This window comes from Sphaeramia orbicularis, chromosome 20 (genome assembly GCF_902148855.1).
Source record: "Sphaeramia orbicularis chromosome 20, fSphaOr1.1, whole genome shotgun sequence".
Lineage (NCBI taxonomy): Eukaryota > Metazoa > Chordata > Actinopteri > Kurtiformes > Apogonidae > Sphaeramia > Sphaeramia orbicularis.
Genome location: NC_043976.1, coordinates 10,903,377 through 10,917,562, shown reverse-complemented (window position 1 = coordinate 10,917,562; position 14,186 = coordinate 10,903,377). Strand labels below are relative to the sequence as shown.

At 39.9% G+C, this 14,186-nt stretch overlaps 1 protein-coding gene across 1 annotated transcript in view; it reads left to right on the top strand.

Annotated features, from left to right (window-relative positions):
- ptprn2 (protein tyrosine phosphatase receptor type N2) overlaps positions 1–14,186 on the top strand; it is a 134,763-nt gene that overhangs the window by 21,672 nt on the left and 98,905 nt on the right. Inside the window, 4 exon segments of the mRNA XM_030123116.1 lie at positions 6,478–6,591; positions 12,139–12,377; positions 13,720–13,969; positions 13,972–14,172. Coding sequence (XP_029978976.1) covers positions 6,478–6,591; positions 12,139–12,377; positions 13,720–13,969; positions 13,972–14,172 — 804 coding nt within the window.

The following is a 14,186-nucleotide window of genomic DNA, read 5'->3' as shown; positions in this document are numbered from 1 at the left end:
ATAGCGGAAGGCTCGGCAGCAGTGCATGTGTGTACCAGCATGTTGGTTTGTGTCTTCAGTGCTTGCAAGCATGATGATCAGATGCTTATATTCTGAGGATGTTTGTTTTATTTCACTGGGCTTCAGCTCACTTCATTTACTTTGCTGCAGATTCCTAAATAAAATCAGTTTCACTAGCAAGAGTAACCCAGAAAAGAGAGTACATTCCTTTTAACAGATAATAAAATCATAACACTTTACAATAACAGTATATTAACTAAGACTAGTTAATGCATTAATAAAGATCCACAAACAATTAACTAATGTTTTTATGCATTATTTTTTTATTGTCAAGCAAGTGTAGTAAGTAATAGCAAGCAATAACTGAGTTAATTAAAGCATAAGAATAATAAGTTTTTGTCAGTGAATGTCTTTTTTTAAACATGTATTTTAGCTTTACATGTTAATTAAAGTGCAAGACAATTTCCTCTACAGTAGTAACATAGCGGTCATGAAGTTCACAAGTTAGCCTTTTTTCATTAAAAGGAAACTAGTTTTATAAATGTGCAGTTAAAGATAATATTTTTCCACTTACTGTTGTTATTAAATTTTTCCTTAACCTGTTCTTTGTGACTCTCATTTTAAAGGTGAAAACATCTTTCAACTCGTGTTAATTAACATACCCTTATTGCAAAGTGTTAGCATTGTGTGCAAAACATTCAGTGACCTGTAGGAGACAACACTAAGGATAAGTGCCTTTGTTTGATTTGTAATATTTTAATAGAAGTAGACGGATGAAAGTGACCTGACATGTTTTGTGTCTGTGTTGCTTATATCTCTTTGGGTGCTTCTATGAAACTGGTCCCTAAAAACCGGACATGGGGGCTAAAAATTCAAACCAGATGTAGACTAATGTTATGAAGCAAGTTTGGAAGCACTTTGGGTCTATTTTAAAAATGAATATTTTCTGAGATGGAGAAACAATTTTTCAGATAAAACAGATTTTTATATTATTTTTATACAAAAATCTGCGTGTAATATGGTAAAAAGGACACGAAAACTACGCACTACTATTTTTTCAAAGATCTTTTATTCTCTCACAGGTACATTTTGGGAATTTAACTAATTATGCAAAGCAGAGTGTTTCACAAAAATGACCACTGTTGCAAAATCACTCGCGATTTATATGTGTGTAAATGGACAGGTTCCACATGTAAGGTGAGTGGACACGATGGGTTACATGCGAAACCTGGAGTGAGACAGTCTAATCATGAAACACCCGCATGTCTAGATTAAAAAAAAACCCACTAGGATCATCAAATTTAACACAGTGTCTATATTTATAGTGGTATATAAAACCATTTCATTTCATGTTTTCCAGATCAAATGCACTGACACCTGGGTAGTTTTTCATGTCCCAATTTTGGTCCTATTTTTGGCCCCAGTATTTTATTAAAAATTCATTAACTTTAGGATGGCTCAGAGCAAGAATATATATATTTTTTGCATTTATCTGAGGTCATCATTCGGTACATCCCAGGGGGAAATATGTCTAAATTTCTCTTTTATTATTGGATCTAAAAAAAGCTGGCAAAGTGCCAGGTATCAAAATGAACCCAATTTCATAGAAGCACCGATCTGTCTTTTAATAATCAAAGGTATCTATATCTTTATCTTGCTGCATATCTGATCCATGTTGTGTGCTTTGCAGAGATGGTGGTTTTGATCAAATAAAAACATGAGAGATTAAGACCGGTTTCAATGCTCAAAGTGGAAGGAGAAGATCTAATAATAACGAGGGGGGTAGTCAGTTGCATATTAGAGAAGCACATTAGGACATCTCCACCCTTCTTTACATATTAACCCACTTTAGGAGGAAACAGGGAGGAGATTGCAGCACTGTGCAGTCAAGAAAAAAACAAACTTTAATTGCAGAGTCCGCATTGGTACAGAGAGAAGCTGTGTAGCCTAATAGGAGGAAATTTGCTGACAACTCAACAGAAAATACCCAAAGGCAGAGAAAGAGGTCATTTTAGGTATTGAGGCTTCATATTAAGTTTCATTACTTATCATGCATGGGTGTGATGTGAATAGTCATTTCTTTCCATCTTTTTTTCCCCTCCTGTATTTTATCTCTCACTGCCTTTTGGACCACAGAGCTGAACTCACACTTAGGAAACTCCAAACATCCCTCTAGCACAGAAATGTAATTACAAGCACGGTGCTCGGTAACGGCAAATATCCAAGCAGAAAAAGACTTAAACTAAAACTAATGTTGTACCTAATATGCAAGTAATGAGACGTTATTTAGTTGCTTGGTAGCCCTCTATGCATACTCAGTCCACGCTCCGTCACTCTCCACTGGACTCCTGATGAGCAGCAGCCACCGTACATGCAGAGGATGAGTGGGAGTAACTAGGTCTGCCACTTCAGCTCTTCCCAGGTCCCTGAAGGAGTAACCTGGTTTATTCGAGGCTGGGCCAACCGTGCTCCTCCTCACCCTTGCTGTTGCCATGCGAGATGGCTGAGTGGAGGAAAGGGTTACAATGAGAGCTGCTCTTGGTCGTGTCAATCCACAGCTTTTTCTATAAATCTGACTTTTATCTAATTGGCAAAAGAGTTAGTTTTGTGTCTAACAGTATATTGAAATGTAGCTGTAGTTATAGTTGTGTCATAGAAATAATTAGGCTATTCATACTGTACATCATATCACAGCGTGCTGTCATATTACTACAAAACCAACCTCTTTAAATCTTCATTTCCATTTTCATGGGAATGCTTTCCTCTAAAAGGATATGTAATTACTTTAAGACCGGAAATGCATTTCATTTGATGCATCTCTCCAGAGTCTGTGGCTTACTGGTATGATAAGCTAAGCTAAAGTACAGCAGATAAGTGCTACATGTTTCCCTCAGGACACCAGTCGGCTCCTATTAAACACTTAACCAAGAGTGTGGTATCGATTGGTGGTTATCTTGCCTCCACTTGGGCCAATATTGTCTGAAATGTCCGCACTGTATTTTAGATTTAAACGATTTGGCTGCCGCATTTATTGATCGAAGGCTTGCAACGACTGCAAGCACCAACACTTTAAATAACAACTACAAAATTTCTAATTCCAAACAGGCGGCATGGGCCAACGACAGAGCGCTTATGCAGTAGGTGCAAATCCAAGAATAATCAAACGTGAAGAAACAGACTGGATCTCCTTGATTTAAGTGCAAGGAAACTGATTTGTTAATAGAAATAAATAATAGAAGCGGAGGACTCATTTATATTCTACATTCTGATTGAATAAGCAGGATGTTTTGATGTAGAGAGTCTGCTTTATCTTTGTAATGTTTTTATTTACATGTAGATTACAGTGCATGCATAATTGTAATTAGCCTTTCAAATAAACAATTATTAAAAAAAAAAAACCTGAATATCCGTAAACACTTCATTAATCATACTCTAATCATTTTAGATTCTCCTTTGCTTTATTGGCAGACTACATCTGGATGGTCTCGGTGCATTGATTTAGCCCTATTCATTTTCACGACACATGAGTTGTACAGCTACTACACCTGTTTCAATATGTCTTAATTTGTCTCCTGAGTCTGTCCTTCCCTCCCTCTGACATATAGTCTGTTAGAAATGCTTAGCTGACTGTCAGCTTTAGTGTTTGCTCCTGTTATCCTAAAGCATTAGCTTTCACAGTTTAAATAGCTTTAGTGGCAGACGGGTGTCGCACTGTCTGTCACAGTGGGAGGAAAGACAGTGTCTGGATTTAGAGCTCTTTACCTTTTTGGCTGAAAATCTTCTTCTTTATTCCTGTCAACATGCTACTTATTCAGGCATAGCCGCTCTGGAGAGAGAAATGTCACTGATTTACAGGACTGTACATCACAGAATTGATGAACTTGATGGATTCTTTCGCCTAGCTGGTTTTATGCATTATGGATTACACTGATCAAGGTTCATTTGCATTGCAGTTGCCTTTTGTTCATTACATTGACAGCATTAGTCTGGTTTTGTGAGAGGACACCGATTGATCCGTTGTCAGCTTAATATTTCCTTAACCTTGGCAGATGATCATTAGAGGATCAATGTCTTCTGCTCTGCCTGATGGACTTTGCTTTACTTCCCAGCTGGCTGTGAATGTGTCAGGCACACATACATTATATTTCTCACACCAGTACTGTCTGTTATCTGCTGACATACCTATGTAAAACCTCCTTGATATTTGATTATGCTGCATTTCTGTCTTATTTTCAGCTTTGGACAGCCCTCTGTGTATCCTAGACATGCTGCTCTTCCAAGCCTGAAATTAAAATGTTGTTTTTAGCTGTCAGAAACCAAACACAGTGTCTGTGTTTCAAACTGTCAACTACAATAAACCATTGTTACTTCTTTTGAAAACCTCAGTATTGTCAATGCACACTATAAAGTGTCGGAAAGCTGCTGTGTGATTTATCGTACATGTGGTTGAGAATGGTTCAGCATCTCTCCTGAGTTGCAGCTCTGAACACCTCAATAAATCAATCAGTGATTATGTTTGCCTAACAAGAATTCCTGTGTTGTAAATTACCCCTGTCTTCTTCTTCTTTATGCACTAAAATCCTGGTTGTGTTTGTGTGCATGTGTGTGGATCTGCGTATTCGTCTATTTTTACATCTGGTAACTACTGGGAATGTCCCTGACAACAGAGAAGGAAGTCGCATGTTTATTACTTGCCATTGGCATGGAAACCAATGAGGGATGCAAACCATCAAACATTTAACGGTTTCCCTTCACTTGTTATGTCATCAGCTTCCATTCAATTCTAACATTATAAGTGTTGTTAGTGTGTAACAAGGGAAAATAAATCACACCAAAAGCATCAGCCTGACATGTATATTGCCATTGTATTTATGGCATCACATTAGTCAGAAAAGATGGGTTCACTGCTGCAAAGGGTAGAGTTGACATCTGGTGATTCAGATCCATGTGTCTGTTATCGAGAAGTTTTCCACTGCGCTGTGAAATCTTAAAATAACTCCTCAGTGTTGTACTGTGTTCTCTATGCTAATTCACCATCTCCCACAGGCTTTTTCCTTTACAGAGCTGTCATTTAACGGGTCACAGGAAGGGGGGTGAGGCAGGAAAACACCCGCTTCTGCTGTAGAATAAGAATTCAATTTAGAGTCCCGTCTGACACACATTATTATCTTGGTAATTATTAGTCTCATTGCATTGAGGAGAAGACAGAAAACTGCGGCATGTAATGGACATCAGCAGTAGCACTTGTGTATTGTACATTGTCCAACGTGTCAGTGAGCATCAATCATGTCTCTGATGTTTGTTGTCCGACATCTTGGGGCTAATTAATGGGATGCTCTGGTGCATGACAAAGTGTTGATTCACATCATTAGATTCCATCTAATCGCAGCGGCATCCTCACACATACTCTCACACTATGCAGCAGTATGGACATGCACAAAGACATACATATCCAATCTCCTAAGATTCATCTCTAGAGATCATCTGGACTTTCATTTGGTGAGTTTAGCCAAGAACATGCATAGATTTATCTCCCCAGCTGAGAGAAGGTGACAACGTGGGTTATTTATATTCCAGGCATTACATCTACTCACTGCATTCTGAACCCCTGAGCCTCAGCATCCTTCAGAGGTCTAGACCAGCCATTGAATTATGGGGCCGATAGGGACTCTGTGGCGTTGGTTGCCTAGCAACCTGTATTGAGTGAGGCGGGAGGCCTGCTGATAGGGAGATTACCAGGGTCCCTGATAAAGTCCTTCCTGCCATGAACGGCTGCTTATCGTAGTGCTGTCAGACGAAAAATGTCAGCTATTAGCTCCCCCAAAACAGGAAGTCAGGAGGTACAGAGACACTGCAGGTGCCACACACCATTACAGCATTTGATCTGGCCAAGAAGACTTCAGCAAAACCACTACACATGTACAAGTAGTTCTCATAAATATATCATCAGTGTTTCTATAAAACCATGCATTGGGGAGCAGTTAGTGCCCTATAAAAGCATTTCATAAATCCATTAGAAAATAAATGCAACTGTAATCACAAGCAGTGCGGAAGGAAGAAATATATACTTAAATTTATTGGTGGCTGCTTACAAAGGGGTTACATCTGGATATATTATTTTTGATTAAAATAAATATATATTATATGTAAAATGTAAACCTTACTCATGCTAAGACACATTGCATTGGGTAAGAATACCTGAAAATACTGGAAATTCAACAGTCTTTTCCTTATAATATCAGAAAAAGGCTAGAACATTTCTTTCATTCATTGTTTTTAGGTCTTTAGAATTGAAATTATAATAATTGAAATAGTCTTATATACTTATGCATATGCATATTAACATAGAAACAATTGCTCTGTAACCTACTGTATAAATTTTCAGAGGTAAAATTTCCAACGCTGCTTATGAACATGTAGCAACCTGCTTTTCAAAATTACCTCACCTTTTTTTCTACCTTGTGTCTTTTTCTGTAGATGGAGTGTTTGGAAGGTGCCAGGAGTTGGCTGGTGCAGACCTGCACACATACGATATCTCTTCCTCAGCTCTGCAACGCCTCAGGATCCTCCTACAGAAACTGGCTCACAGAGGTACTGCCTGTTTGCCTGTCTGTCTTTGTCCGAATGTCTTTTTTTTCTATTCAGCAGCCTTTATCAGTCATGTACAGGGCTTACAGCAATGCTTGTCAACTGCCATTGTGTGGTGCAAGCCAAATAGCCAAGCTGTCTTTTTGGCTAGCATAGGATGACACTACTGAGCTAGAACAGGTCATTTGACTCATATTGGGCCATTGTTTTGCCATCATTGCCTAACTCCGGCAGCCAATCTAATTGGCTTGTATGCTAGGACATTTAGAGCTAATTTTGTGGATGAGTAACTGTGAGGTGTGCAGTGTAATCACATTAGACAGTCTCTCCTACTCAATCAGTGGCAGCAGCTAATGAGCTTGTTATAACAGGTTACATCATCAGGGAGACAGTCCATGTATAATAACATGTCTGCAGAATAGAAGTAACTGTATTTTAAGAATTAGTTGTTCAATTTTCCCAGCCTGAAGCCATGCTGAGTTTCATTTAGCCAACACAGATTCAAAAACTCCCATGGGCCAAGGAGTCACAGCATATTCATCAGTTCTGTCATGTTAATGTGGCAAAAACAGACCATATCTTGCTGATGGTTGTTAGTGTGAACAACAGCTAGAAATGTCTGGAGCCTCCAGGCGGTCAGCTGTTACAAATCCTGTAACAGGGAAAAAAAAAAAAAAATTAAGCACTTTGGAGAGATATTCTGAGATATTTAGCAGAAAAATTGCTTGCATGCCTGACTGGATGTGTGTTTGAATATATGAAGAAAATATCTCTCAAAATTCAACCTCATGGCCTGTAACTTCAGCTATAACCCACCAGGGGGCAGTAGACACCTTTAACACAGACCGTGACCAGCAACATTAGCCCTCCAAACATAATTGGCTTTGCAGGCCACTCTGAGCTTAATATTTTTTAACAGGCGTGAACCAGTGTTGAAAATCATTAAGAGTAAGCAGTCTGTTGGAGGAAATCAAAAAAAAAAAAAAAAGAAAAAGAAAATCTAGTGATGAATATTAAGCCAGGCGAGACCACACATTTATTGTAATTACTGCTCAGAAATAAACAAAATGAGAGCGAGGAGGATGAGAAGAGATCCGGTGTGTAATTTTCTCCCTCCGTTCTAAGTGGTGTCTAATTCTTTAGATGCTTTTCATCATGGGGCTCGTTCTCTGACCTTGTGTTTTTAGACACCCGTTTACAGACGGTGCAGACATGACATCATCACTTTGAATCATTTTCCCCTTTCTGTCTTGTAGAATCACATCCACAGACGCCGGGCATTATCTTCGGATGAGCCTACAATGCACTGCTAATGCTCAGTGACACGTTATTCTTATCAGCTCAACAGCTATTGAAGTGTCATCTTTGAGACGTGGGGCACCTTTTTTTTTTTTTTTTTTTTTTTTTTTACCTCTGACAGAGTTATTGAGACCATTGTACTGTAACCTAAATTGAAGAGATGAAGGGGGGAAAAAAACGGGGCAGAACATCAATGAAATCGATTTACAATCCTCTTTATCTTGCATCAGAGGCACAGGTAGAAATCACACAATCTCTGCTCACTGCACAACACCAATGTCATTCAGATCAATAGAAACTGACCCTTGTACAAAAGGGCTTGGGGTGTCTGTATGTGTCCCTACTGGCACAGCATATTGTCTGGCATTAAATTTTCACAACAATGGATGCTAAAACTATATCCCACATCACCTACAACGCCATGTAAGTTTAGTATTCACCGTGTGCCGTCATAGAGTGTGTATACATTTCATAACCAGGCTGCTTTGCATTATGATGGCTCTGCTTAACATATACGTCTTTTTGGGCACACTGGGGCTGTGTGAAGGCACAAGGGAGATAAGCAGTGTTTTAGTTTTATACACAATATACTAAAAAAGGTGCAGTGTTAAACTGGACTGTAAGAAAGATGAATCGTCCTCCTGTGTTTTCAGTTTTACCCACAAATCAGAACAAATCATATCACAGGTGCTGTTAATGCACCATGTTAAACTCTGCTAACCTGCAGTCGTTTGACCCCGTGCAGTGCAGTGGGTCCTCTCATAGTCCAGACGAGTGAAGTAAGATGATGCACTGTGACATTTGTATTAGATCCATTGGCAGGTATACTCAGTCAGGAAGGATCAGTGGCTTTAAAGTGACATAATGTCATCTACTGACACCGAAGCCACATGTTATTCACGGTCCTACTTTCTTTAGCGCACAAACAAATGTTCTTTGACAGACGAGAAACAAAACCTGTTGTTGTTCTCCCTCATATTCGGCTCTGTCTGTTCCTTGACAACCTTGCTGGATGGTACTAGTAAGAAAAAAAAAAAAACAAGTCAAACAAAGATACACTCACACGCCAATGTGCTGTGTGAAAACTGAGTTGTTATGAAAGAAACAAGAGGCGTTTTATTGAATCATTCAGTGTCTGTGCGTGGAACAGGATGATTTTTTAGAAAATCCACTGCTGATTTTCTCTCTGAACTGTGATTTCGCTAATGTTTATTGATGGAAAAATAATCTTTTATGTCCTTGCAGATGTTTAGCAATTGTTTTTCAGTAATAGCAATATGAAATACTTTAGTTTATTAGCCTGACCTATAGCAGACCTTCCCTAGCACTCACCAGAAAATGAAATAGTTTTTTAAACATAACTCATCTGTCAGGTATTACAAAATCAGGCTTGAATGAAACTTTGTCCAAGCCAGCCAAACTTTATTTTAAATGTGCAGAGATGACAAAGTTTATTGAATATGTCGGATGAATTTGGGGCAAAGTGCATAAAGTGATTCACAAGACGTCTGGAATAATTTTATTTTAATACCACAGTCATAAAAACCTTCGTTCTATACTTCATACAACTTCAATAAAGACGTCGACACACGCTAGTGGAATATAACGAGCTTTCTTGCCATAAAAACATAACTGTACATTAAGAAAGAAACATTAATACTGTGTAATGTCTTTTAGCTTAAGTAGAATTTTTCTTCCAATATGAACCTTATATACAGTGCTGGCTGACACCAAATAAAATGTCACTTGCAAATATATTCATATTTTGGGTCTCCATTCCACTCTTGGTTTAATTTATGTGTCATATTTGGATTGACACGTTTCATTTTGACTAATTAGGTAGAACTTGCTGCTAAATTATTCACGCTCTCTTCCATTAATGCCTTTAAAATCAGTTGGTGGACAGAAGTAAAGGAAAGGGGAAAATCTGCATTTCAAAAACCCCAGATGAAACAACAAGACATGTAGACAGGGTCCCATCTAATAGGCTTTGAATATTTAGGAGGCCCTCTTCTCTGCCTCTCTCTCTCTGTCACAGAAAATAGACAGGAGGCTTGCTTGTTTGAAAGCTGTTGTGCTAATGGGAAGGCGTTAATTAACTGAGGCATTTGCCTGAGACGGCATGCTATCCTTAACAGGCAAAAAGAGGCAACACTTGGTGATGGAACCTGCTCTTTCCTGGACTTACAGATGAATTTGCATGACATTTAGCTCCTCAGTGCCAGGATAATCAGCTGAGAGGTTGATTGAGAAGAATCCAACCGTAAAGGCCCCACCACTTTTCTCCCTGACTTTTTCTTTGAACAAAACGACTCATTTTGATTGTGTTATTTGCACCGGCATACCTTTTCCCTCAAGTGTACCCATCACACACAGACAAAACATGGCGTCTATGGAAATGAGTGCATCCCCCAGGAGGCATAGGGGATAGAGGTGTCACAGTCAGTGAAGCCAGCCTCATCTTGTTGTGGCGCCATCCCACGTTTACACTGAACCCATTTAACCAGCTGCAGCTAACTGCAGGTACCATATGGAACCTTAAGGGGTGAAGGCAGACCTGACTTCCCCATCGCGCTTGATGATAGCATAAATGATCATCACCGTGCTAATATATAGCAAGAATACACCACATTGGGTAAGCCATGGGTAGTTAACTGTCATTGTTGTACGGATGGATGGCTGAGCTGCGTTCCAGAACAGTGACAACATACGCTGCTTTGTGCTCCATTCAACGCTGCCAAGAATGACTGCAGGCATCTGTAGCTGTTCTGCATTGCTCAGATCCTCATCTGGTGCTTATGAATATCTATGAGTATAACCAGAGTCTATGGGTGAGAAACCAGGCTAATGAAGACATTCTGCAGTGTTGATACTTAAATACTTTGTATATTCCAACCCAGGCTGTTAGTTACTATTTAGCATGTCTACATCATTAAAGGCAGTCTTTGTTTTTCAGATTAGTCTGGTAAAATGTTAGGTATGTGACAGCTTGGAAGCTAAGCCTAGACCACAACATAATTACTTCTTCTCATTAAAAAATGCCTCTTCATTGTAATGGAAGGGAACATCTTGGATCCTTATAAAAAGTATAGTATCTATGGTATTTCTATGCTCTTTGCTGATGGAATCCTGTGCCTCTTGGCTCATTGGGAATGGGGCCATGTTTTGGGTATCTTTTTTGCTTGGGTAGCTCCATCTGGTCCTGGCACCACAGCGCTTTGCCCCTGCCCAGGAGTTCTGCATCCCAACTATGTGTTGGCAATTAGCAGAGATGTTGGCAAGGCGTCAGGCCGCAGTGTGACATTCTCCCCAGGCTTGTTGACTGGCTATGGTGTGTGTGTGTGCACAGGTCTTTGTATACATGTGTCTGTACATGTACATGCAGTCGTGGCTCCCTTTTAGTGTGTTGTAATTTTAGACCCCCTCTGTTATATTGTGTGATTTTACCTTGTTGTTTTGTTTCAGTTGGGAGAGTTTGCCTTAGGGGTGGGGATCAGAAAGTAACCTGTGATTCAATACTGTTAATGAAGGCATCATAATACCACAATTGTCATGTTGTTAATACAATGTGAGACAATCATCTACAAGAAAAAAAAATACCCCTGATGAATTAGGAATTATGCATTTGCTGCATTATCACAGACTTGACAACTGAGATGATACGCAAAAAAAGTGTATAGAGGCTTAGTGCCACTTTAAAGGTTCAATATGTAAAATGTGCATGTGTTTGTGTACTTATATTAAGTTTACCTTGGAGTCTGTGTTGTGCTGGGAGCAGGTCATTAGCTTACTCCATTTGTGGTAGCTAGTGTTGCACCCTATTATAGAGACAGTAGAGTGGCAGTGAAGACCTCAGAGGAAACCATGAGGAGTTTGTGAAAAAGCAACCTGAGCCCTCTACCTATAAATTAGTTTAAAGGATGAAGGAAACTGAGACATTTATCTTAGAAATGGAGTTAGCTAATGCAAACCGGACACAAATGTAATCAAAGCACACAACCACCTGCAAATCTTACGTATTAAACCATTAATGCATACACTCTGTACAAATTGCATACCACATATGCCCTGGTTGTCAATGAATGATGTTTGCTACAAGCCTATAGATTATTTATTGCATTAGAACAAACATCACAGTACCAATATTTTATTTGGTCTTTGGTTTGCTCTGTAATGCTATTTTCAGTAATGTAGATGACAGATGGTTTATACTATCTGTGAATGAATTTCTGAGTGACCTTTTGTTTCTAGGTTTGACATGGCAGGATGGCATCACGCAGCAGGTGATCTCCAGAGAGCTCTCCAAACTGAGGAATGTCCCCCTTCACCATCAAGCCACACCCCCTGCCCCTTTGATGTCCTCCAGAAACAGAAAACTGAGCCCAGAGCTGAGCAGAAACCTACAGCAGTACCTGAAGGGAATGGGCTTCCTGTCGGAGTCTGAGGGGAAAGGACAGCCACAAGCCCAGCAAAAGGGAGCAACTACACAAGTAAGAAATATCAGTAAGAAACAGACTAACAGCATACTAAGGATTTTGTAAATATATGTTTTAGGCCTGATTTCAAGGGTAGAGATATTGACTGAGGCCACATTTGTAAACAAAAAATGCATCACGTTTTGCTTGGCTAAATTATGGAAGGGCCTCTTCCTCTTCTTTTCACTATCCCTTAGCTGGGGGTTGCCCTCTCATCCCTGTGCAGCTTTTGTTTCTCGCTTTCTGTCTTCTCCTCCACCTCCCACTGAGCAGGAACCCTTTTACACAATGATCTTCCATCACCTCTTTACATTATTCAATTCTCATATTTAGGGTGGAACCATAGCTTTGTGTGAAATGTGCTCGGCATCCTTCATTGCCAAACCGCTTCCTGCTGCTGTGTCACTGCAACCATAATGCAAAGTTGAAGAGTTCAGGACCTTCCTTATTGATGAGATGAGGCCCTTTGTTGTGTAGTGTGATGGAAAAAGGCAAACATGGTTAGCATGAATGGCAGAGCACCCCCATCTCGCTGTGCTAATGCCATTATGGCTTCTCAGTATGCTGGGCTTGGAAAGCCTGACATTTTCTCTATATACATTTGAAGGACAGAAAATGGCACCTAGGGAGATAGCTAGTATTAGTGCAGCAGCGACATGGATAATAACGCTGCTCAGTGGATCGGATATGCCGGCACTGTACGCTGAATTGAAGCATGGGCCTTTACAATTCAGACAATGATTTCTCTTTCTTACAGAGGGAAGAAAAGAGAAAATCACACACTTTGGGGGCAATATTGATCCAGACTGTGATGGCACATACTAGTTTATAGGCCTCTAACTGTCTCTATACAAGCTCACTGTAACATACATACATAATTCATCATGTGTCAAATAAACTCACACAGCTAATTTTGAAATCAGACTCATCATTTTTGTGTTTAGATAAGGGTTTGGTGCTACTTTTCTGACAGTGTGGATATGCTTTTAAAGTTTGTTGTGTATTGTAGAAATGCATGGAAAGCACTATTTGAGTGACACTATCTCATCAATGATTTCCATAATGCAATTTCCAAGGGCAGTTGTCTTTGATCTGAACTCCCTATTCATATCCTGTCCTGTCTAGTTGAGCCCAGGTTGCTTTTCTTCTTATACTAAAGGCTGTCACAACAATGCTGACCCAGGATAACCCACCTAATGTTCTCATGGAGGAAAAAATGCTATTACAGGGCTGAGGCTTGGATGAAGATTTATCATATAAATGTTGTCATTTTAGCTTCACAGAAGTGAACGAAAAAATCCATACCTGACATTTTATCAAAGCGGTAATTGTGAAAAATAAATGTTTTGTGTTGCAGAATGAAGACATTGAGTCTGATGGTCAGCTGGAGACCAGTCGGCCAAAACCCCAGCAGGTCTGGAAAGAGCACACTATCTACAGCGTTCAGAAAGGACCTGGACAAGCTCCAGTCACTAAAGTCTTTACAAAGAGTGGAGAGGGCAGGCACCCCATGCTTAGTACAACCTACTCCAACCAGGACCCAGGAAGGAGCAAACTCCTTTCCAGCCAGTTGGAACGGCTTCTTGCCAAAGTACCAGGCACTCAGCAGGCACCCCAGGTGGTGAGGCTTCATGGCCGAAAGGAAAGCTCCACTACCTGGGCTCTGTCAAACCATCTCAGACTGACCACGCTGAGCCACAGCCTCAAGTGGCTTTTGGCTCTGAAACCTCAAGGCCTAACCTAGACAGACTGCTGTTCAAAGCTGGCTCAAACCGGCTCGACACCAAAGAGCCTCTTAGTGTCATGGATGGTAAGATCTGCTTT